This window comes from Carassius gibelio, chromosome A12 (assembly GCF_023724105.1).
Source record: "Carassius gibelio isolate Cgi1373 ecotype wild population from Czech Republic chromosome A12, carGib1.2-hapl.c, whole genome shotgun sequence".
Lineage (NCBI taxonomy): Eukaryota > Metazoa > Chordata > Actinopteri > Cypriniformes > Cyprinidae > Carassius > Carassius gibelio.
The window spans coordinates 11568057-11590085 of NC_068382.1; the positions used below are offsets into that span (position 1 = coordinate 11568057).

A 22029-nucleotide genomic window follows, 5' to 3' on the forward strand; every position below is an offset into this window, starting at 1 on the left:
AGAAATAATTTATCCATGAGCCCTGAACCGGTAATAATCAGATATGTTGGTTTAGCTTGTCAGTGTGAATTAAATCTAAGTATTTATTTGTATTTTTAACCGATTTAAAAGTGAAAGTAAAAGTTCGGGAATTGAACCTGTAGGGGCGCAATTTCTCTCAGACAATGGAAGTCTAAGCACATATACTCAAACAGAGGGACAGAGTGAGATGAGATGTCTGACAGTTTTTTAATTTTCTGTTATCCATACAGTGTTGTAAAGTCGTTAAACTATGCATATTTCCTCAGAATGACTTTTTCATCTGTATGAAAAAATTCTTTGACGTGTTTGGAAGCTGCAATTTAAAAATACAATAATTATTCCCTTTGTAAGGTCATTTAAAAAAATCACCACGGCAAAACCATTCAAGCTATCCAAAATCCATTCACAATTTAAGTTCCTATCAGAAATACTGATGTGTGTTCAGAGTTTTGTGAAATTCTAAGTATGTTATTTGCCTCAAAATCACCTGAGAAGTATTCCAGTTTGACATGTTGCCACGCCAACAATTTTTTAGATATCAATATCCCCCTTGCAGATTTATATCGGCTGTGTTTTAACATTATTCTGATGAAGTTTGAAGCAAATCGAGTAATAATAAGATGCTGAATTCAAATCATTTTGAAAATGACACACTTCCTTCTGCCAGTTGGTGGCGCTATAACTTTGACTCCTAATAGTCACATATATGCGATCGACATCATACAACGAATAATCTGATGAAGTTTGATTAAAATCAGGAAATGTATGTGGACGGTATTAGACACTTCCTGTTTCTCATTTCTCGCCATAATTTCAACGCCTCGCCACGAGCAAACCGTTCGAGATATCAAAAATCCCCTGGCAATTTTTCATCCCCAGTGTCTTGAGATCATGTTGACCAAGTTTGGCGGCAATCGAGAAAAAAACCTATGACAAGTATTTCAAATTCCAGAGCATGCGCTTTTTACATAACTCTAAATAGCTGACTTCCTGTTGGGTGGAGCCTATGACATGCAATACGAAAGTTGTTCGGCACGATGAGATCTATATGTGTACTGAGTTTCATATGAATATGTGCAAGTATGTGTGAGCTATACATCAACATTTCTGACTGTGTTCCAGGGGGCGCCGTAGAGCCCCTGTGCCACGCCCGGGTCCCAGCCTCTGCAGGCTCCTAAAGGCCACAGATTCCAAAGTGTGCGCAAATTTTCAAGAGTTTTTGAGTATGTTAAGGACCCCAAAAGCCCCCACAACTTTGACGAAAAATTTGAATACTAAACCCTAAATAGCCAACTTCCTGTTGGGCGGAGCCTATGATATGCAATACAAAAGTTGTTTGGATTGATGAGATTTATATGTGTACCGAGTTTCATACGTCTACGAGCAAGAATGTATGATATATGGCCCTCCATATTCCAGGGGGCGCTGTAGAGCCCCTGTGCCACGCCCGTGTATCAGTCTCTGCCCGGCCCTAATGGCCGCAGGTTCCAATCTGTGTGCCAATTTTCAAGACTTTTTAAGCACGTTAAGGGCCCCAAAAGCCCCCGAGACGTTGGAAAAAAATAATAATAATAATAATAATAATAATAATAAAAAATAATCCTAAGGAAAACAATAGGCCTCTCGCCCTTTGGGCTTGAGCCCTAATAAAAAACAAAGCAGATACAAGAGGGTCCTCGCACCTCGGTGCTCGGGCCCTAAAAATCAATACTCTATACTCCTGACTGAAAAACTTTAATTCAGTTGCTTTAATGGGAATCAGTGTATATAGTTTTTATTTTTATATTTGTTCATTAGATTTTTTTCATGCTCCTGCTAAATACACCCCTTGTACCTGAAAATGAAGCACTTTATTTGTATAATATCTGTATTTGTAATGTGTATCTTTGTTCTCATTTTTTAATAACAAAGATAAAATAATGACAAAGATTTTAATCCATGCACTTTGGCCTAAATATCTGCCACACTCTTTCATATTTTGTTACCTTAAAAGGCGTTATAATAGGGAAATTAGTTTGGCTGTGATACTCAAACAGCTAGCAAAATAGAAAAACCAACATGACAAATATGATAAAATCATGGTATTTCTGAAAAAAAATAAAAATAAATATAGCTGCAAGCAGCGATGGCGGGCTCAAGCCACCAGTGCCATCGCCACCCCGGTGGCATCAGGTAAACTGTGCCCAGCGGGCACATGCATTCACAATATCCCTCTGGCAGTGAGGTTTTAAAGGATATGGCAGTTAAAGGGTTAATCCGAATCATCTAGACTTTAAAATCACATTCACAGAACAATATATATATAACTTTAGTAACACTTTACAATAAGATTCCATTTATAAACATTATGTTAACATGAACAATATTTATATAGCATTCATTCATGTCAGTTAATATTCCAAACTTAAAAATGAAAACATTGTTTTATTGTGATTTTTTTCCAAGCACATTTTACCAATTCCAAACCATATCAATCTTAATAACTACCATTATTTTTTATTTAATCATTTATGAGTGCTATACAATAGTCCAGGAAAGCTGGAAGAGAAAAACAGGTCAAGAAGAACTGACAAAAAGAATTGCCAAATAATTAGGAAATAATGTGAAGATTAATTTTTAGTCAATTCTGCAAGACAGACTTTCAGGAAAGGAGGTGGAATAAAAATGAGCTCCTAAATCTTAATCCCGGATTCTGGAAGATATATTCCTCAAACCATCGAACAAGAGGAGGTGGTGCTGGTCCTTCACGAGTCACTCTAATCGGTTCATAAAGCCTATATATAAAGCCTTAATATATAGTATTTCACAATACTTCATGGTATTCTAATTAAATCATTTTTTGGAATCTTAAGTCTCTCAGAACCTGACACCGAGTAATTCTGGAGACTCCAGGAAAGTGGCAGTTCTGTAAAATGTTGGCGCTGGAGACTAAATGCTCCCTGATAGTTTCACACCTAATTCACTTAACACACACACACACACACACACACACACACACTACCCACAGTGACAGTGGGACTGAGTGACATCAGATGTATGATAGTTTTTTAATTTTCTATCATCCATATAGTGTTGTATAGTCATGAAACTATGCATATTTCCTCAGAATGACTTGTCTTTTATGTGTAAAATTTTTTTTGAAATGTTTAGAAGCTGCACTTTAAAAAAATAAAAAGACATTTACTGGTTCCTTTTTTACTATTATTTCAAAAAATCACCACGACAAAACCATTCAAGCTATCCAAAATTCATTCACACCTGTTCTGTAAGATTAATTCTTTAAACAGTGGTAAAAGAGGATGTGGTGCTGATCCTTCAAGAGTCACTCAAAACGTATCTGTCCATAAAGCCTATAAAGAATTATTCTTAATATACAGTTCACAATACTTCAGCTTGTTATTCTAATTAAGTGAGGGTCATTTTATCAGTAAAATTCCTAAAATACATATTATTTTATTTGAAAGATTTCTATAAATGATTTAAATCATACTCGTTTCTACAATAATTATTTAAAAGTAATCCTATAGCTCCCTCTGGTGGCCATTATAGGTACTAAGAATTGCAAGCTTGATTTATAAGTTATGATAGTTTAAATTTTATGCTGGCTCTTGAAAATGATAAAGCTATGAAACTTACTGTGCTTCCTTCAAATGAGGACTTCTACTTATATAAAAAAATATGAAGAGTTAGAATGAAAAATTGTAAAGATATAGTAAAATAACTATTGTATTTTTTTATGTTACTTTAATAAATCTCTATGGCAACACCATTTAAGCTATCCTAAACCCATTCACAATTTAACATCTCAGTATATTGGCATAATGTTGAAAAAGGAGTATGGAGTAGTATGAGGAGGAGTATGAATTCATTTACAGGCTGATTTTATCATAAATCCACAATATAATTTCTGAGTTCTGTATCAATCTGTGTTGTTGTTTGTTTATTTTTATCTTTTATTTTTCATAGGAAGATAACTTACTCTCCTTTTTAATAAATGTGCTTATAAACCAAGGACAAGCTATTTATAGCTGTATTTATAAACTGCTTACTACTGACTATTAATATTGGGACAAGGCTTTATAAAGCATGAACTGACTATTTAATAATGAGTGCAGTTATTATAAAGTGTTATCAATGCATTTGCTAATGTTAACAAATTAGACATTATTTTACAGTGTTATCAAATCCTTAAAAAACTCATAAGCATTTGTGAAAGTTCTGCTTGCATTACAGCTTAGTATTGATCTGTGAGCTGAACAGATTTACTGTTACATCCATGAGATTATGTAAGTTAAAATAAATATAATGTCACAGGATGTCATAGGTCAGTATCAAATGAGTTTGAAATTATTATTTGCAGCACAAATAAGTTTTTTTTAGGATTTTTAAAAATCCCTAAAACTGTCAGAAAAAGGTTAAGGCCTAAGCTATTTCTATGTGAGTGGCTAAATTTATTTTTGTTTTTATAATTGTAATACACATACTATGAAATTATACAAAATGTATAAAAAGGTAAATAAATAAGTACGCACACATTAAAAAAGCAGCCAAGTCGAATGAGTTTCCTTTTTTATATAGATTAAAATTGAAGACAGAAGCAAGTGGTAAATGTGGTCACTTTAATTTTCAAATCCAGTAGATCCAGTTTATGTTCACGTGGCTGTTTTCGTTTATATTCGCCAAGCTATTATGTGTTTTGAAATAATCTTGTCCGTGATGTGTTCGTTCGTACGACGAAAGCCAGAATCCTGCAGCTCGAGAGATATATGTTATTCTGCCAGTCGCGCTTTCAAATAGTCTTGCACTCTTAAACTGGTCACAAACACCTGCATTTACCTCTTGTTGTGTTACAGTGGGTTTATTGTGTGCATTTGTGGTAATATTTTATTTTAAAAAGCTCTTAAACAAGAATAAATTCGTTTGTTTTGAGTTCGACACTGTACGCGCTGATCGGAGGCGGTGATTTCAGATAGGCAGCTGCAAATATTTCATTTTCACACAAACAGTTCAAAAACATCTTAATTTAGCTCTTGGTGTGTTCTAATTGGTTGATTGTGTGATATCGCTGTAATAATTTATTTTTAAAAGCTTTAAAACAGGAATAAATTCGTTTTCTCTGAGCTCTTTACTCCAGACGCTCGTGATCACAGCGGTGATTCATCTCTCCTATTTCTCACGTATCTCTGGCCAGAAATAATTTATCCATGAGCCCTGAACCGGTAATAATCAGATATGTTGGTTTAGCTTGTCAGTGTGAATTAAATCTAAGTATTTGTTTGTATTTTTAACCGATTTAAAAGTGAAAGTAAAAGTTCGGGAATTGAACCTGTAGGGGCGCTATTTCTCTCAGACAATGGAAGTCTGAAGCACATATACTCAAACAGAGGGACAGCGTGAGATGAGATGTCTGAGAGTTTTTTTAATTTTCTGTTATCCATACAGTGTTGTAAAGTCGTTAAACTATGCATATTTCCTCAGAATGACTTTTTCATCTGTATGAAAAAATTCTTTGACGTGTTTGGAAGCTGCAATTTAAAAATACAATAATGATTCCCTTTGTAAGGTCATTTCAAAAAATCACCACGGCAAAACCATTCAAGCTATCCAAAATCCATTCACAATTTAAGTTCCTATCAGAAATACTGATGTGTGTTCAGAGTTTTGTGAAATTCTAAGTATGTTATTTGCCTCAAAATCACCTGAGAAGTATTCCAGTTTGACATGTTGCCACGGCAACAATTTTTTAGATATCAATATCCCCCTTGCAGATTTATATCGGCTGTGTTTTAACATTATTCTGATGAAGTTTGAAGCAAATCGAGTAATAATAAGATGCTGAATTCAAATCATTTTGAAAATGACACACTTCCTTCTGCCAGTTGGTGGCGCTATAACTTTGACTCCTAATAGTCACATATATGCGATCGACATTATACAACGAATAATCTGATGAAGTTTGATTAAAATCAGGAAATGTATGTGGACGGTATTAGACACTTCCTGTTTCTCATTTCTCGCCATAATTTCAACGCCTCGCCACGAGCAAACCGTTCGAGATATCAAAAATCCCCTGGCAATTTTTCATCCCCAGTGTCTTGAGATCATGTTGACCGAGTTTGGCGGCAATCGAGCAAAAAACCTATGACAAGTATTTCAAATTCCAGAGCATGCGCTTTTTACATAACTCTAAATAGCTGACATCCTGTTGCGTGGAGCCTATGACATGCAATACGAAAGTTGTTCGGCACGATGAGATCTATATGTGTACTGAGTTTCATATGCATATGTGTGAGTATGTGTGAGCTATACATCAACATTTCTGACTGTGTTCCAGGGGGCGCCGTAGAGCCACTGTGCCACGCCCGGGTCCCAGCTTCTGCAGGCTCCTAAAGGCCACAGATTCCAAAGTGTGCGCAAATTTTCAAGAGTTTTTGAGTATATTAAGGACCCCAAAAGCCCCCACAACTTTGACGAAAAATTTGAATACTAAACCCTAAATAGCCAACTTCCTGTTGGGCGGAGCCTATGATATGCAATACAAAAGTTGTTTGGATTGATGAGATTTATATGTGTACCGAGTTTCATACGTCTACGAGCAAGAATGTATGATATATGGCCCTCCATATTCCAGGGGGCGCTGTAGAGCCCCTGTGCCACGCCCGTGTATCAGTCTCTGCCCGGCCCTAATGGCCGCAGGTTCCAATCTGTGTGCCAATTTTCAAGACTTTTTAAGCATGTTAAGGGCCCCAAAAGCCCCCGAGACGTTGGAAAAAAATAATAATAATAATAATAATAATAATAATAATAATAATAATAATAATAAAAAATAATCCTAAGGAAAACAATAGGCCTCTCGCCCTTTGGGCTTGAGCCCTAATAATTGTTCGATTTTTATTATATCACCCACCCCTGAGGGAGACCAAACCCATACAGACTCCAACCCCCCATAAAATAATAATAATATTTGCCTATGGCAAGCACCACTAATAATAAATAAAAAAATAAAACTATATTTAAAAAAAGTTATGTTGCCTCTGCTAATCATATCATAATTGAAATTCTTATAGTTTTACAAAAATAGCTTTTATTTCAACTCTCTAAATCTCCTGACACCCTGTAGCCTAATATATTTCTAGGCCTACATGTTTACATTTATTCATTTAGCAGACACTTTTATCCAAAGCCACTTACAAACAGAGAATAACATTCAAATACTGTTCTCATACTGTTCAAATGAGAATATCAAAAAAAATATTTTTTAACTGGGGCCACATTCATAAAATAAACTTATAAGAGGCTACAAGTAGCTCCTAACTGGCGAATTTAAGAGAAACTCCTACAAATAATGACTGCTAATGTGTTTTACTAGGAGTAATTCACGAAGCATTTCAGCCCTAAAAGTAGCATACTTCTGGACCAGCTTAAAAGAAGAAACAAATTAATTAACCTCCTCTCTATACAAACGTAATGTAAGATTGATTTAAATAACTCTCTTGTCCTTCTCGGTAACCTACTTGTGTAACACGTCTTCTCACAAGCAAACACCTGTCACTCATTATCAGGCAAACACCGTGATCTGTTATATATATGAATCTGTCATATCTGTTGACCTGTTTTAACTTTTATGTGATAGCCCTATAGTCTAATAGGGGCCCTGTGCCTATCTCTGGGTTCCTGGCTTAGAAAAAGATATGCATTAAAAAAGATTGTGTGTAATATAGCTTAATTTTGTGCCGATATTTTCAGTTCTCTATGTTGCCCCCCCAAACAAGCCAAATGCCCCCCCAAACATGACATCCTGGTAACCCCTCTGCTTATATTTATTTTACGAGCGAGCGGAACAGCGATATGTTTCACTAGTTCAGTATGCAGAGCAGTTCCTGATGCGTCATGCCCTATGGTCATGCCCATTCACATCAGTTTACTGACAATATCTGCTTCCGAGATGAACAAAAGGCATATAACGTCTGGAAAACAATATGCTTTGTAGGAGCTACTCATTGTCATTACATACTGAAATAAACTTTTACACAATAAACAATTACAGACGTAACAATCTGAACTTAGCTTGTTCAACGTTTCCTATTTTTGTACTGCGTCACAGATGTTAAAGTTAGATGCTAATCGCAATCAGCGTCTTAGCGCACTATAACGATATTTGCTCGTCTGATGTTGTGAATTGCTGATACGTGTTAATTTTAGAGATTCACGTTTTTCTGATACGAATGTCATGCATTAGGCGAGTATACATTTTTAATCGTATAATTATATAGGTCAAGATGACGTTACTCGGTTTGTGTTTCCTAAATATCATATAATGACAATTTCGGGTAATATTTAAATGAATAACGATTGTTTAAAGGAATGGTATAAAACAAAATTCTGCTTTTTAAGAACTTTTCAGTAAACCATTTCTTCTTTCCCCTGTAGAGGCATCAAGGATCCAGTTCAGGGTGAATGTGGGACATTTCTAGCCTGGTAATACCAGACTCTGCTACGTCACTTTGCTTCGTAGACAGTACAGAAGCGAAATGAAATTGAGCGGAAGTAGGAAGTCGGACGTAGTCAGGCTAGGGCATTTCATACTTCTGTGACATATTGTGATGTTTACATGAAATCCACACCTAATACCATTTTAAAAACCCCAGTATGTGTTTTAAATAAATCAAAAGAGAAAATTCAGATAACACATTCATAAAATAAATGATAGACATATTAGTGCTCTTAGTACAAGTCGTCTGAGAAAATCTGCAGCTTCCTTATAAAAGGCAAAATCACCTTTCATGTCGAATAGTCAAATACGAAAAGTTAGTATATCTCTTGGTTATGGATGGATAAAATAATCAAACATCATCAGACAAATAATACAATATGATAGTTTTGATTTATTAAGACATTAAGCAACTATTATCATAGACCTGTGTTATATTATGTAGATAGAATTATTGACTGTTACATACAACAAAAGCAGGCATAACTTAACTGTCTTTTTGAGAACCTCTAACAGCAAGCCTGCACAAATCTTGAGAACTACCTGAATAAAAAACATTAAATAAGCACATTAAGCCCAAAAATAACAGGATTGTTTTTTTTGTTTTTTTTTATGAATTTATACTCTATGTCACTGACCCTTGGGTGGTCTTCACACAATGTGCTTCCAGTTTGATGATTCCTGCAGCCTCATTTATGATTGTACATTTGAGAGGTGATGTGATTTCGATCACATGACACCACAGCTTTAACCCAGAGTTTCACTGGCATTCATGTATTTATGGGGAGCTACAAACAAGAAACCTTAAGTGTCCCATATTACGCAGTGTCCCACTTTAGGGCAATTCATCGTATTTGCATTTTTGTAAGGAATTGTTTATCTGCTACACGGCACAGTCACTCCTGGTAGAGATTCGTTGGTCTTTTGTGATAGGTATTGATTTGACTTCATTTAATAAAAATTTACTTAATTTTACTTGTTTTACTTAAAGCTGTGGTAGGGAACTTTTGACGCTCTAGCGGTTAATAAACAGAACTGCTTCCGTCTTGCGGAAGAACATCGTAGCCGGAACTACTTCTCTCTGTTTATGTCAATGAAGAATCACAAAGGTAATGGGTTACTCTGCCACGGTACCCCCGAAGCAATCTAAAATAGTCCGAATATAAACACTTATTATAGGTGTACCCTAGTGATTCAGGACAAGCTAAAAACACAGTTTGGAAAATGGATTCATGATGTACTCGCTTATTATGTACATTTTTCTACATTTTGTAGAAAAATTCAAATTTTATTGTTCTTTGTGGATTGTAACAGTAGTACACTCTGTACATGGCTTTAGTTCATAGGTTCGATTTTACAGAGGTATGGCATTACATTTGTCAAGTTATTTGAACAGACATGCATGATTTTTGTGTGTATATTATTATTATTATTATTTTTCAGGATGACATGATCAGGAGGTGGTGGTGTTCTGTTCTCCTGGACAGCTTTACTCCGCAAATGTATGTAGCTGTTTGAATGTTGCTACATGAAACATTACTCTGTACTATATCTAGCAATATACCTACCTCTTGACATTTGTTCTTTTAGAGCTCAACCACTGAGGGAAGGAACTTCACCATTCACCATGTCTTCAGGCAGAGTCCAGCAAAGCAGGTTATTTGTGCACATACATTCATTAACAACTAATAATTACATATGTGTGTACATGCAGAGGTATTTTAGTTATTACAGCTACATAGTTGTTCAGATGTGGTATTATGTACAAGTACTATATTGGTCATTACTGTGGATTATTTAATATATAGCTATCAGTTAACATCAGCATCAAAGACATTTAAAAACATTTCAGCTTAATTCATTTTCAGACAGCAGCGAGTGTTTTAAATAACTTCTGTTTGCGATCTAATGTGGATTTTGTTCACCATATAAGACAGAAATATTCATATTCAATATAAAAAATCTTCATGTGGATCATGCATACAAATATATACAAATATATCACTGGATTATTACAATTAATGGCAAAATGAATGTGTGGAAATGTAAACTAATATATCCTACTGACAATAGCAAAAGATATAAATAATTGGCTTAAAACAGGTTTTTTTCAATGTGAAAATACTAACATGCCTAATACTTCTGCACAGTACTGTATATATTAACATTTTATTAGTGTTATTATAAAAGAATGAGTATGCAGTTGTGACAACAATCTATAGAGTTTTTAATGAGAGTTTTAAAGCACGGTTGTCTGTAGTCAGTGTTTATATAATGTTTAATAACTTTTATATACATGTATAAATAAACCTATGTATGTTTTTGATTCAACAGCTTCCCCTGGAAATCCTCATGGAAGTTATTTTGTCAGCGGGTGACTCTGCATATTTGACACTTTCTCTGGTTTGCAGATGGTTTAGGGATGTGCTCCGAAGTTTTTTGGAAAGCGGCACAGTTTGCCTGGCTAGACAGTAAGATTTCCCCGTTTAATGCTCATTCTCCAATTGAGTTCAGACGGATGTACAGCATCAGGGAACACTTGCAGTGCAGAGCCCTTTTCAAGTTTAACCCACCAGGGTACAGGGAAGAGACCGGCGTGGTGATCTTCTGGGCTTTTGTTTACACAGGATTTTGTTCCAAGGACTGTTTTTTATTTTTTATTTTTATTTTTTGTGGCATGAAACACATTTGTGTGTTAAGTTCATTGAAGGGAAATAGAGAATGGACTGAGATCAGCTGGTTTTGATGTATTAATTGATGTAATTTAAAGTTAAACTTTGCAGTGTATAATGTTTTAATAAAAAAGCTATGGCAAACACGTGCATGACAACCGGTTTCAGTCATTTACATCAGTCTATCATTCTTTAAGGTTTCTCATATTTGATGGTAACATCATTTGCTATGCATTGCTCATAATGGATTCTTAATTTAGTTGTGACAGGATTGTGAGGATTAATGAGGTTTTCAGTAGTGCAGTTCAGAAAACAAATAACAGAAAGTGACAAGTGTTTTTGGGCAAGTTCTTTAGAACCTGTATAGTTCCTTCCTTGCAAAAAGTAACCATGGATTTATTGTAGTAAAATATTTGTTGGCATATTAATTACTGTGAGCTGTAATTATAAAAACACCATAGTTTTACTATAGTTACTGTAGCAGAACCATGGTAAATTTTCGTAGGGGCCAAGGGAATGTTGAGAATATTATTGGTGACGTTCAGAGACTGGTGACAATTTGTTACACACACGACGCACACACATACACACACACATACATACATACATATATATATATATATATATATGTAATTTGAATATATAAATCAAGGTACTCCATGACTATCTACATAACCATACTTCGCATTATATTGCCGTGTCATTTTCAAACCAGAGAGTAATGCCGAGGTAGTGTCTACAGCCTTTGAGGGAGTAGACCATTTATTTCTATTCTGTTCGTCGTAATCCAAAACTCTTTGTATTTATACGGGATGTTGTGGAAATGCAACAATAAATGCAAAAACACAACATTTATATTCACTTTTTAATTTATATTAAAAGTTTATTCATCTGAGTGTCTACTTCCGCATTCCAATCCTGCTCAGAGCGTCATAATTCTCTATACCAATAAGCTGTAAAATCGTCACTCATCTGTACACCAATAAGCTCATCTTAATCATAAACCAATAACCGCTGAGGTGGGCGGGGCGACACGTGTCGCTCCGCCCCAACGTGTCACCCCGCCCCATCGTCCAGACTGCACTCTGGGATACTTGATTCAAAGGGCACACACACACATTTATGCTGCTGCACCCAGGGAGCAGTTGGGGGTTCAGTGCCTTTCCCAATACTCAAACCCAAAACCTTAAGGTTAGGAGTCAAACTCTCTAACCACTAAACCACAACTTCCACAGTTGTTTAAGAATAGTCTTGTGCCCTTTGTTTCCCACTGTTATTGAACTGTAAGTGAACATTTTGTATGTGTTTTTTTTTTTCAGTTTTCAGTAAAATATATTTCACAATATAATTATTTTTTTTTAACAGAGGACAGTACAGAGAGTGCACAAATGGGAGAGAGAGAGGAGGGGACTCTTTCAAGGATAACCTGAAGCACATCCACGCTATATGTCAGAGCACTGCACAAGGCTGTTGGTTCTGACATTTAATCTGAATTTGAAGAAACAATTTTACTTAAAATATTAAATGCATTTAATTTAAGACAGGGTTTTTCCTGCATAGAGAATTTCATAGCAACTGTGTCTGTCAAATTTAGTGCCTTCTCTGGCGGTCGACATATGCTCCTATAACCCTTTACCAGCGACATGGTTGCAGGTTCCATTCTCAAACTGTTCGACCCATTTCCACTGCAAAAATAAAAAATATCTCTTGTAATTAGAGGTCGACCAACAATGTTTTTTTCACTGGCCGATGCTGATATTTAAAAATCAGGTCGGCCGATGACTGAGATATGATGCAGATTTTTTGTAATGGGCTCGTATCTGCATTGCAGTTTTCATCCTGGCCTGCAGGGGTCACTCTCAATGAGTACGGTGTCATGTTCCCTCCAGAACTGCAGTTGGCTCTTGCCCTATGAACTCTAGCCCTATGGTCTCTCCGCTCCTCCAGAGGGCGTTATCACCCCATACCATGTTCAGTGCTGTAACAACAATGAGTTTTACACAGTAATTAACTCAAATGATATATAGGGAATTTGGATAATTAATCAGGAATATGATTAATATATATCTCAGATGACAGTTACATTTAATTTTATTGATTATGAAAAATAGCTCAATTGTCTATACCAATAACTAATTACAGGGCACTTTAACTTACTCATTAATATGTCAATATTCCATTCTTCATATCAATTATTGTGATATCTCTTACTGTAAATTACTGCAAATCAAACAGTGGTTTGTCCAGCAAACCACTGTTGACCTATGTATTTTCAATAAAGTTATCACGCCTTATAATTCAAGGAAAAATATTCTCTGGCCATGAAAACATTATCCTATCCTTATGATAAATTTAGTTTCTAAATTTAAAGCTTGTAGCTAAAGATCAGGCCTTTCAGTAAATCATAATGTGAGTGGGGTGGAGTCCAAGCCAATCATCAGTGTATGGGTTTTTAATAATTAAACTAGTAATACATCAAACTACAAATCACACAGAGTAAATATGCGTACGACAATACAGACAGTAAACTCTTTACAAGACATAATGGAATCCAAATAAAAGAGAGAGAGATAGAGAGAGAGAGAAAGAGAGCGAGCGAGCGAGAGAGAGAGAAAATGGAGAAAGTGAGAGAGATCACAGAATGAGCTCAGGTATGAAAATCAGTCAGTAACCTTTTTGGAAGCCAACAACAATCAGATCATAGCAACACTTTAAAGCAGCATTTAAATCTCCATAGAAAAGTGATACTTGCATGGCCCACTCGTGCGTGAGCGTGGTCTTTTTGTGACACTTTGTGCGCTGGTCCTTTTGAAAACAGCGTGCGTGTTCCGGAGGCCGTGTGACGCGCGTGCAAGCTGCGCTGGATCTTGGCGTGACCGTGGAGTCACGTGGTCCTTTGTTCTGTCTTTGCGCGGTATTTGAAAGGTTCAACAAACAATGTTCCAGAATTCGTCTTCCTTGTGTGGAGAGGCGAATAGTTGAATAAACTTAGTAAAGAAAAGAAAACAAACAACAAAAACGAAAGCTTCCAAAGGAGCCATGAAAATGGCTTCCCTTTCCTCAGTCCCTGTGCTGAGGGGGACGGCGAAATGAAATGGGCCTCACGGGAGCGACGTTGGTCGCAGCAGCGTGTCCAAGAACGAAGAACGAGAAGAAGAGAAGAGCACGATATGAGCGCGACCCAAGGCCACACCGAGGGACTCGCGGGAGCGACCTGGGTTGATGCAGGAGGGAAGGGAGTCAGCGTAAGAAGAGAAGGCGGTCCTTTTTCGGTCGACTTTTATTGCTTGAGATGATTCACGCCTCTTTTCGCGTGACCATCCAATGAACGTCAATGGGGGGGGGGGGGGGGGTTCAGGTCTCCTTTGAAGCTCGCATGGGTATCGTAAAATAATTTAAGTCCAGCCAGGCTGGCGCCAGGCCAGGCACTTGGTGCAAACAGGGTTTCTTCTGAATTTAACCCCCTGAATCGATGACCTGCATATTTGTTACAGTGCTCTGCTCATCAGTGTTGATTCCTCACACATGTGTTTGACCCTTTATAAGTCTGTTTGTTCCCTGCTATTGTGTTCAGTCTTGAGCCTATGCTTCCTGTGTATCCAGTTGCTAAGTTAAGTTTTATTGTTCTTGTATTTTTGGACCCTTGTGTCTTTTGTTTAATGGTAGCTAGGTTTGCTACGTTTATTTTGTACTTTGTTTTCTCTAGTAAAGATTATTGTTACTTTTTGAAGATTCAAGCCCCTTGGCCTTTTTTGCTCTTTTGCTCTTCCGCTCTTGGGTTTAACAGTCTGGGAGTAGCTCAGTGAGTAAATTCACCCTCTTAGAGCACCAGAGACCTGGGCTCAATCCCAGCTTGAGGCAGCCTCGTTACATTTTTGGACCGATATGTTTGGCCGATTTTCTTTTACCATTGATATTCTACTTTTTTTTTTTTTCTTTTTTTTTTTTTTAGATGCACCTGTATTTGTTCTGCCTTTGGGACTAATCACAGTTGTGCTCAGTTCTAATCAAATTAGCTATTTTTGTCTTATTTTCTGATATCCCATGTGATCCAGTTGGGTCAGTTTTTCATTAATATGTTTGTCTTAAGCTGTGTTAAATAAGAAGTGTAAATACAGAATGTTCATTTACTTTTGGCTAGACTATGCCTTTAAGTGAACCAGAATCTGCTATCAAATCATGGTCATATTATAGTTACAATTACATTTAAACTGGACAGTTTATTTTATATTTTGGATACTTGAAGAACTGTAAAACTTGCCATCGTGATGCTAAAATACATAAGTATTATTAGAAGGAACAATGGTAAATGCAATTGACTTATGGCAGTGCCTTTTAATTACAAACCTGCAGAAATTGTGCCAAAAGTAAAATGAACAGGAGTTTAAATTCTGTATGTCTTTATTAAAAGAAAATCTTTTAATACAATGCAGCCATGGTGTAAAAATTAAATGTGATCCACACCTCAAAATGTAATCAAATAAAAACAAATGTTATCAAATATATAGTGTTACTGTCAGAATTATTGCACTGCTTGAGGAGCAAAGAACCCAGATAAGGAGTAACTCAAACACTGGTCTTTAATAATACAAAACCAAGGTATAACACAGGGCAGGCAGGAGTACACACAAAGAACCACGTATTCATTCAATACCAGACAAACAGCAAACGCTAAAGCTGGGACTTAAATGCATTAGAAGATGGATGAGATGCACCTAGGATCAATAAACATAATAAACATGAGGGAAAACTGGGTCATGGAAAACACGTGGGGAACAAAATGCCGTCAAATGATTGAGATGGCTAAATGCTAAGTTAAAGGTAAATGTTTTATTTTACCAGTGCCTTATAATTCTTATATTACTTTTTTTTTTTTTTTTTGTGGAGAGAACATATAACATAAAATTACATTTAATTTCACTTGTTTGTTTGTTTCACAAATTCGTGCCACACTCCAATGCAATCAATCATTACATTAAACTATCTTTGGGATCTGAAAGGAAACTATTTACCTTTCTTATGACCAACATTACCTGTGGTATAAGTTCTGATCTGTGAAAAAATAAATAAAATAAAAAAAAACAACCGGAAAAACAAACAAGCATTATATTTATATGATAATGTTATTTAAACTTTAAGCTCTTAGTGTAAAGTGCCTTTGGATAATGACAGTTTAGAAATCCTGTAAAATATTTTTAGCCAACTAGATGTTAGGCCTTAGTTACTTTAATCTTAAAACATAAACATAAAGGTAGAGTATATTTTATTTATTCTGACTTAATCGTCATTATACATTAATAGAATAAATAGCCATAAAGTGTCAGTACATGAAGCACAATCAAATGCATATTACATTATGTACATCTGATAGTGTAAGCATTTAATATGTGATGACTTTACTGTGAGGACATCCTGAGTTCACTAAGGTTACTGAGGAACTCATCATTGTCTTCATAACTCAGAGCTTTCTCATAGCACTCAATGGCTTGACGTTTCTCCCCATTTACCTTATGAAGGAACCCTAGTATCCCATAAGCCTCCACATCACTTGAGTTTCTCTGAATTCGTTTGTCAGCGATCTTCTTTAAAATGTTGGCACTTTTCTTCCCTTCTTGTAAATTCTGTTTAATCTTTAGACATTCCATGAAGTATTTGATAGCTGACGACTCACATCTGTGGCAGTAGAGCTGGAATTCAGCATAACAAAAATTGACAACATGTAGATTGTCGTTTTTCTCTCTGGCTGCTTTAAAAGCGAGCTGAAACAGCTCCTCAGCCCGTGACATATCCCGGTTCTCTCCATACAGCAGCGCTAGATCGCTCATTGCAGAAATGAAGGAGGCTGTCAGGCTGGTGGCCTTTTCTAAATGATAGATGCATTGATCGCGAATCTGTTGAACTTTTGCCCCTTTGGCATGGTGACTTTGCTCCTGCAACAGTTGGATTTTCTTAAACTTATAGCAAAGAGCTAACTGATGATGTATGAAACTCGAATCGGGTGATTTTTCCAGTGCTCGCTTCAAAAGATGAATTGACCTGTCCACACTTCCTTGACTCCTGAAGAATTTTGCAACATATCGCATGACATGTGGGTGATCTGGAGATCTTTCTAAAGCCTTCTCTACCAAACTCTCAGCCTCTTTGTACTTTTTGTAAACAATCAGCCGCATGCTTAAGAGGACTTTGAGAACATCATCCTCTGGATTCGTGGCAATGGCTCGTTTCAGCTGCTTTATTGTAGGCGAATTATCCAAACTGGAATTCTCGAATTCGGTGCGATACAGAGCAATTGCATAACCAGCATTCCATTCGCCTTCCTCTGGTTCACTTTCTAAAGCCTTCCTGAAACATTCTTTGGCTCTGTTGTAATATGTTTGTGAGAATTTAAGAAAAGTCCATCCCTTTTCACCAAGCACCTCTGGAACAGATGACCACTCAGTGAGTAAGGTTTCATTTATCTTCTGAAGCTTCTTCAGGTAACTTTCACATTCTTTGTAGTTCTTCATGTGGTAGTTTAGCCAGGCAAGGTTTCCATAAGTGACAATGAGAGTTTTATGAAATTCATCCTGGTGGCATTCCATGAGTAGCTTCACGGATGTCATGAGATTATTATGTGCCTCCTCGTGAAACCCCAGAAGGAACTGGACATAGGCCAAAGGACTGTAAGTTTTGGCAAGGCCTTCTTTCTTTCCGAAGTACAGCTTAATCTGTTCTTGCAGTCTATTGAGAACATCATTTAGATCTATATCATCTCTGTTCAGAGCCCAGGTGAAGTGGCATTCCAACTGGAGAAGTTTTGCTCTCAAAGTTCTGTCCGGATCCATACCTGTAAAAATAGAAAGATGTATATTAAATATTGTTTATATAATAATAATGATAATTCCACAGACAAAAACATCTGTCAGAATGTTTATATATAGCAGTGTCTATAACAATATACCAATAGCTTTCCACTGCATTTAATCACACACACACACATATATATATATATATATATACAGTATTGTTCAAAATAATAGCAGTACAATGTGACTAACCAGAATAATCAAGGTTTTTAGTATATTTTTTATTGCTACGTGGCAAACAAGTTACCAGTAGGTTCAGTAGATTGTCAGAAAACAAACAAGACCCAGCATTCATGATATGCACGCTCTTAAGGCTGTGCAATTGGGCAATTAGTTGAAAGGGGTGTGTTCAAAAAAATAGCAGTGTCTACCTTTGACTGTACAAACTCAAAACTATTTTGTACAAACATTTTTTTTTTTTTTCTGGGATTTAGCAATCCTGTGAATCACTAAACTAATATTTAGTTGTATGACCACAGTTTTTTAAAACTGCTTGACATCTGTGTGGCATGGAGTCAACCAACTTGTGGCACCTCTCAGCTGTTATTCCACTCCATGATTCTTTAACAACATTCCACAATTCATTCACATTTCTTGGTTTTGCTTCAGAAACAGCATTTTTGATATCACCCCACAAGTTCTCAATTGGATTAAGGTCTGGAGATTGGGCTGGCCACTCCATAACATTCATTTTGTTGGTTTGGAACCAAGACTTTGCCCGTTTACTAGTGTGTTTTGGGTCATTGTCTTGTTGAAACAACCATTTCAAGGGCATGTCCTCTTCAGCATAGGGCAACATGACCTCTTCAAGTATTTTAACATATGCAAACTGATCCATGATCCCTGGTATGCGATAAATAGGCCCAACACCATAGTAGGAGAAACATGCCCATATCATGATGCTTGCACCTCCATGCTTCACTGTCTTCACTGTGTACTGTGGCTTGAATTCAGAGTTTGGGGGTCGTCTCACAAACTGCCTGTGGCCCTTGGACCCAAAAAGAACAATTTTACTCTCATCAGTCCACAAAATGTTCCTCCATTTCTCTTTAGGCCAGTTGATGTGTTCTTTGGCAAATTGTAACCTCTTCTGCACATGCCTTTTTTTTTAACAGAGGGACTTTGCGGGGGATTCTTGAAAATAGATTAGCTTCACACAGACGTCTTCTAACTGTCACAGTACTTACAGGTAACTCCAGACTGTCTTTGATCATCCTGGAGGTGATCATTGGCTGAGCCTTTGCCATTCTGGTTATTCTTCTATCCATTTTGATGGTTGTCTTCCGTTTTCTTCCACGTCTCTCTGGTTTTGCTCTCCATTTTAAGGCATTGGAGATCATTTTAGCTGAACAGCCTATCATTTTTTGCACCTCTTTATAGGTTTTCCCCTCTCTAATCAACTTTTTAATCAAAGTACGCTGTTCTTCTGAACAATGTCTTGAACGACCCATTTTCCTCAGCTTTCAAATGCATGTTCAACAAGTGTTGGCTTCATCCTTAAATAGGGGCCACCTGATTCACACCTGTTTCTTCACAAAATTGATGACCTCAGTGATTGAATGCCACACTGCTATTTTTTTGAACACACCCCTTTCAACTAATTCAACTAATTGCCCAATTGCACAGCCTTAAGAGCGTGCATATCATGAATGTTGGGTCTCATTTGTTTTCTGAGAATCTACTGAACCTACTGGTAACTTGTTTGCCACGTAGCAATAAAAAAATATACGAAAAACCTTGATTATTCTGGTTAGTCACATTGTACTGCTATTATTTTGAACAATACTGTATGCTGAAGCCCTTCTCAAATTATGTGCAATATTTAGTAGTTAAATAAAGGCTGGTCTAAACCATTGCCTGACATATGGAGTCTGATTGTCATATATATATATATATTCTGGATAAATATATATGTTAAAATGTGCATTTATTCTAAATTATTATTTTTTAAATTGGAAACACATTTATTTTCCTCTTGAAGTACATTTTTTATATTAAATATAATATCAGATTTATGTAATTTATGTAAATAGCTTTGCTAAAACTACTGTAGACCAAATGCAAAAAAAAACATTGTAATTGTAGGGATACACTTACCTTATCTAGGACGTTTGTTTGATAAATGTTTCAGGATCTGTTTGAGGAGGAAGGTGGTGCAAGCTTTATTAACCTTTTCTAGAGATGGGAGTGTCGAACTCAGAATGGAAATTGAAAACTTGGCTGAAGAAAGAGGGAAAGACAAACAGCAAAAGAGTGAGAACTTAAGCCTGTCTTAAATTATGTGTAATATTTGGTAGTTAAATAAAGGCTGGTCTAAACCATTCCCAGCTGGAGTCTGGTTGTCGTGCTTCTTTTGCATATTTATCTCTGTCTTTGGCTGTTATATTTAGCTTAAAGGCAATGATGATAAAACTTGTACATTATGAATGAAAATATTTTTTTGTTTGTATTTATATTATATATATTGTATTTATATACAGTGGCATTTAGACTACACACACACACACACACACACACATATATATATATGTGAAATATGCAAAAACTATATTTTCAATAATTTAAGTTACTCATATTTCTTATGTATTTTTGGCCATTTTAATTAATATATGTTTTATTTAAATGTATTTATTCTAGCCAAAATATATTTAAAAAAGTACATTTATTCTAAATTTAATTTCAAAATTGGAAATGCATTTCCTTGCCTTTTGAAGTATTTTTTCATATTAAATATGACACTTACCAGATTTACATAACCTATATAAATAGCTTTGCTGAAACTACTGTAGACCAACTACAGAAAACAAACAACAACAACAACAAAAAAAAAAAAACATTGTAATTTTAGGGATACACTTACCTTATCTAGGACGTCTGTTTGATAAATGTTTTAGGATCTGTTTGAGGAGGACGGTGGTGCGGGCTTTATTAACCTCTTCTAGAGATGGGAGTGTCAAACTCAGAATGGAAACTGAAACCTTGGCTGAAGAAAGAGGGAAAGGGAAACAGCAAAAGCGTGAGAGCTGAAGCCCATCTCAAATTATGTGCAATATTTGGTAGTTAAATAAAGGCTGGTCTAAACCATTGCCTGACATATGGAGTCTGACCTGTCATGCTTCTTTTGCATATTTATTTCTGTATTTGGCTGTCATTTTTAGCTAAAAGACGATGACAATATAAAACTTACATAGTACTTACAGTGTGAGTGAAAATAATTTTTTGTGTTTATTGATTTTATATTGTATTTTTATACTGTACAGGGACAAATGGGCTATACACACATACACAAACACATACTTAGCCTATAAAAATGTTGTTTAAAGCAGTAGTGGCTCCTGGCTGTAAATTTATCTGGGACATGTGCTGGGTCATAGCCAGTATATTTGAAAAATATTTAGTGAACTTTATATTCTAATCTCTGAACACATGCTGACAAAATTTTGGCATCGATGTATTTATCCTGTGGGTGGGGTGCGCTAATGTTGATTGACAGGTTCGGAGAACAGCATAAAATGCTGTATTATAATTGCCTTAATATCACCTGCAAATGTTGATTTAGAAGTTGTGGTGCAATTCGGGTGAGAAAAGAAGATCTTATGTCTATTCTCAGTATAATAATAAAACAAACAGAATATAATCATATAAAGGCTATTCATGTGTGTGTTTAAACTAAAGGATTATACTTTGGTAATTTGATCCTCAAAAAAAAAAAAAAAAAAAAAACAGACATGCCAGCTAGTTAACGGCTATAATGCAACATGTTGTCTGGATCTGCCTCAAAAGCCCTAAACAACTCCTTTGCTTGCTCTGCTTTTTTTCTTTTCTTTTTTTCTTGCTGCAGGAGTATTTGATGAACCTGGCATGTCCTTGTATATGCTTTTCACCTTTTTCAAGTAAGCTTCCACATCATTTAGCCTCTGCAAGTGATAGTTTACCCATGCAAAGCTGGAGAACGTCACAACGAACTCAGCTTTCTTTAGTCTGTCTTGCTTTAATGCCA

General features: G+C 36.0%; 2 protein-coding genes and 2 long non-coding RNA genes across 13 annotated transcripts in view; 2 read left to right on the plus strand and 2 right to left on the minus strand.

Annotated features, from left to right (window-relative positions):
* LOC128025125 (uncharacterized) overlaps positions 1–16130 on the plus strand; it is a 57058-nt gene extending 40928 nt beyond the window's left edge. Inside the window, exon 4 of the long non-coding RNA XR_008186094.1 lies at positions 16006–16130. This is a non-coding gene — a long non-coding RNA (uncharacterized LOC128025125). The remainder of the gene's footprint in view (positions 1–16005) is intronic.
* LOC128025115 (interferon-induced protein with tetratricopeptide repeats 5-like) overlaps positions 1–20916 on the minus strand; it is a 59789-nt gene extending 38873 nt beyond the window's left edge. The window contains exons 1-2 of one of the 2 annotated variants that reach the window (XM_052611149.1): positions 20890–20916; positions 20127–20249 (exon numbers count right to left, since the gene is read on the minus strand). The gene's annotated coding sequence lies outside the window, so the exon portion shown is untranslated. Of the gene's footprint in view, positions 1–13932; positions 14504–20126; positions 20250–20889 lie in introns of those variants that run through there. The other variant, XM_052611151.1, reaches the window with a different exon arrangement.
* LOC128025114 (interferon-induced protein with tetratricopeptide repeats 5) overlaps positions 1–21016 on the minus strand; it is a 59889-nt gene extending 38873 nt beyond the window's left edge. For 2 of the 9 annotated variants that reach the window (XM_052611147.1, XM_052611140.1), the window contains exons 1-3: positions 20890–20916; positions 20127–20249; positions 17221–18010 (exon numbers count right to left, since the gene is read on the minus strand). In XM_052611147.1, coding sequence (XP_052467107.1) covers positions 17221–18008 — 788 coding nt within the window. In that variant the 5' untranslated portion in view covers positions 18009–18010; positions 20127–20249; positions 20890–20916. Of the gene's footprint in view, positions 1–15746; positions 18011–20126; positions 20250–20889 lie in introns of those variants that run through there. The other 7 variants (XM_052611145.1, XM_052611146.1, XM_052611148.1 and 4 more) reach the window with 6 other exon arrangements.
* LOC128025130 (uncharacterized) lies at positions 9874–11328 on the plus strand. Its single transcript, XR_008186098.1, has 3 exons — positions 9874–10014; positions 10103–10168; positions 10847–11328. It is a non-coding gene; the product is annotated as an uncharacterized LOC128025130 (long non-coding RNA).
* Positions 21017–22029: the final 1013 nt, after the last annotated feature.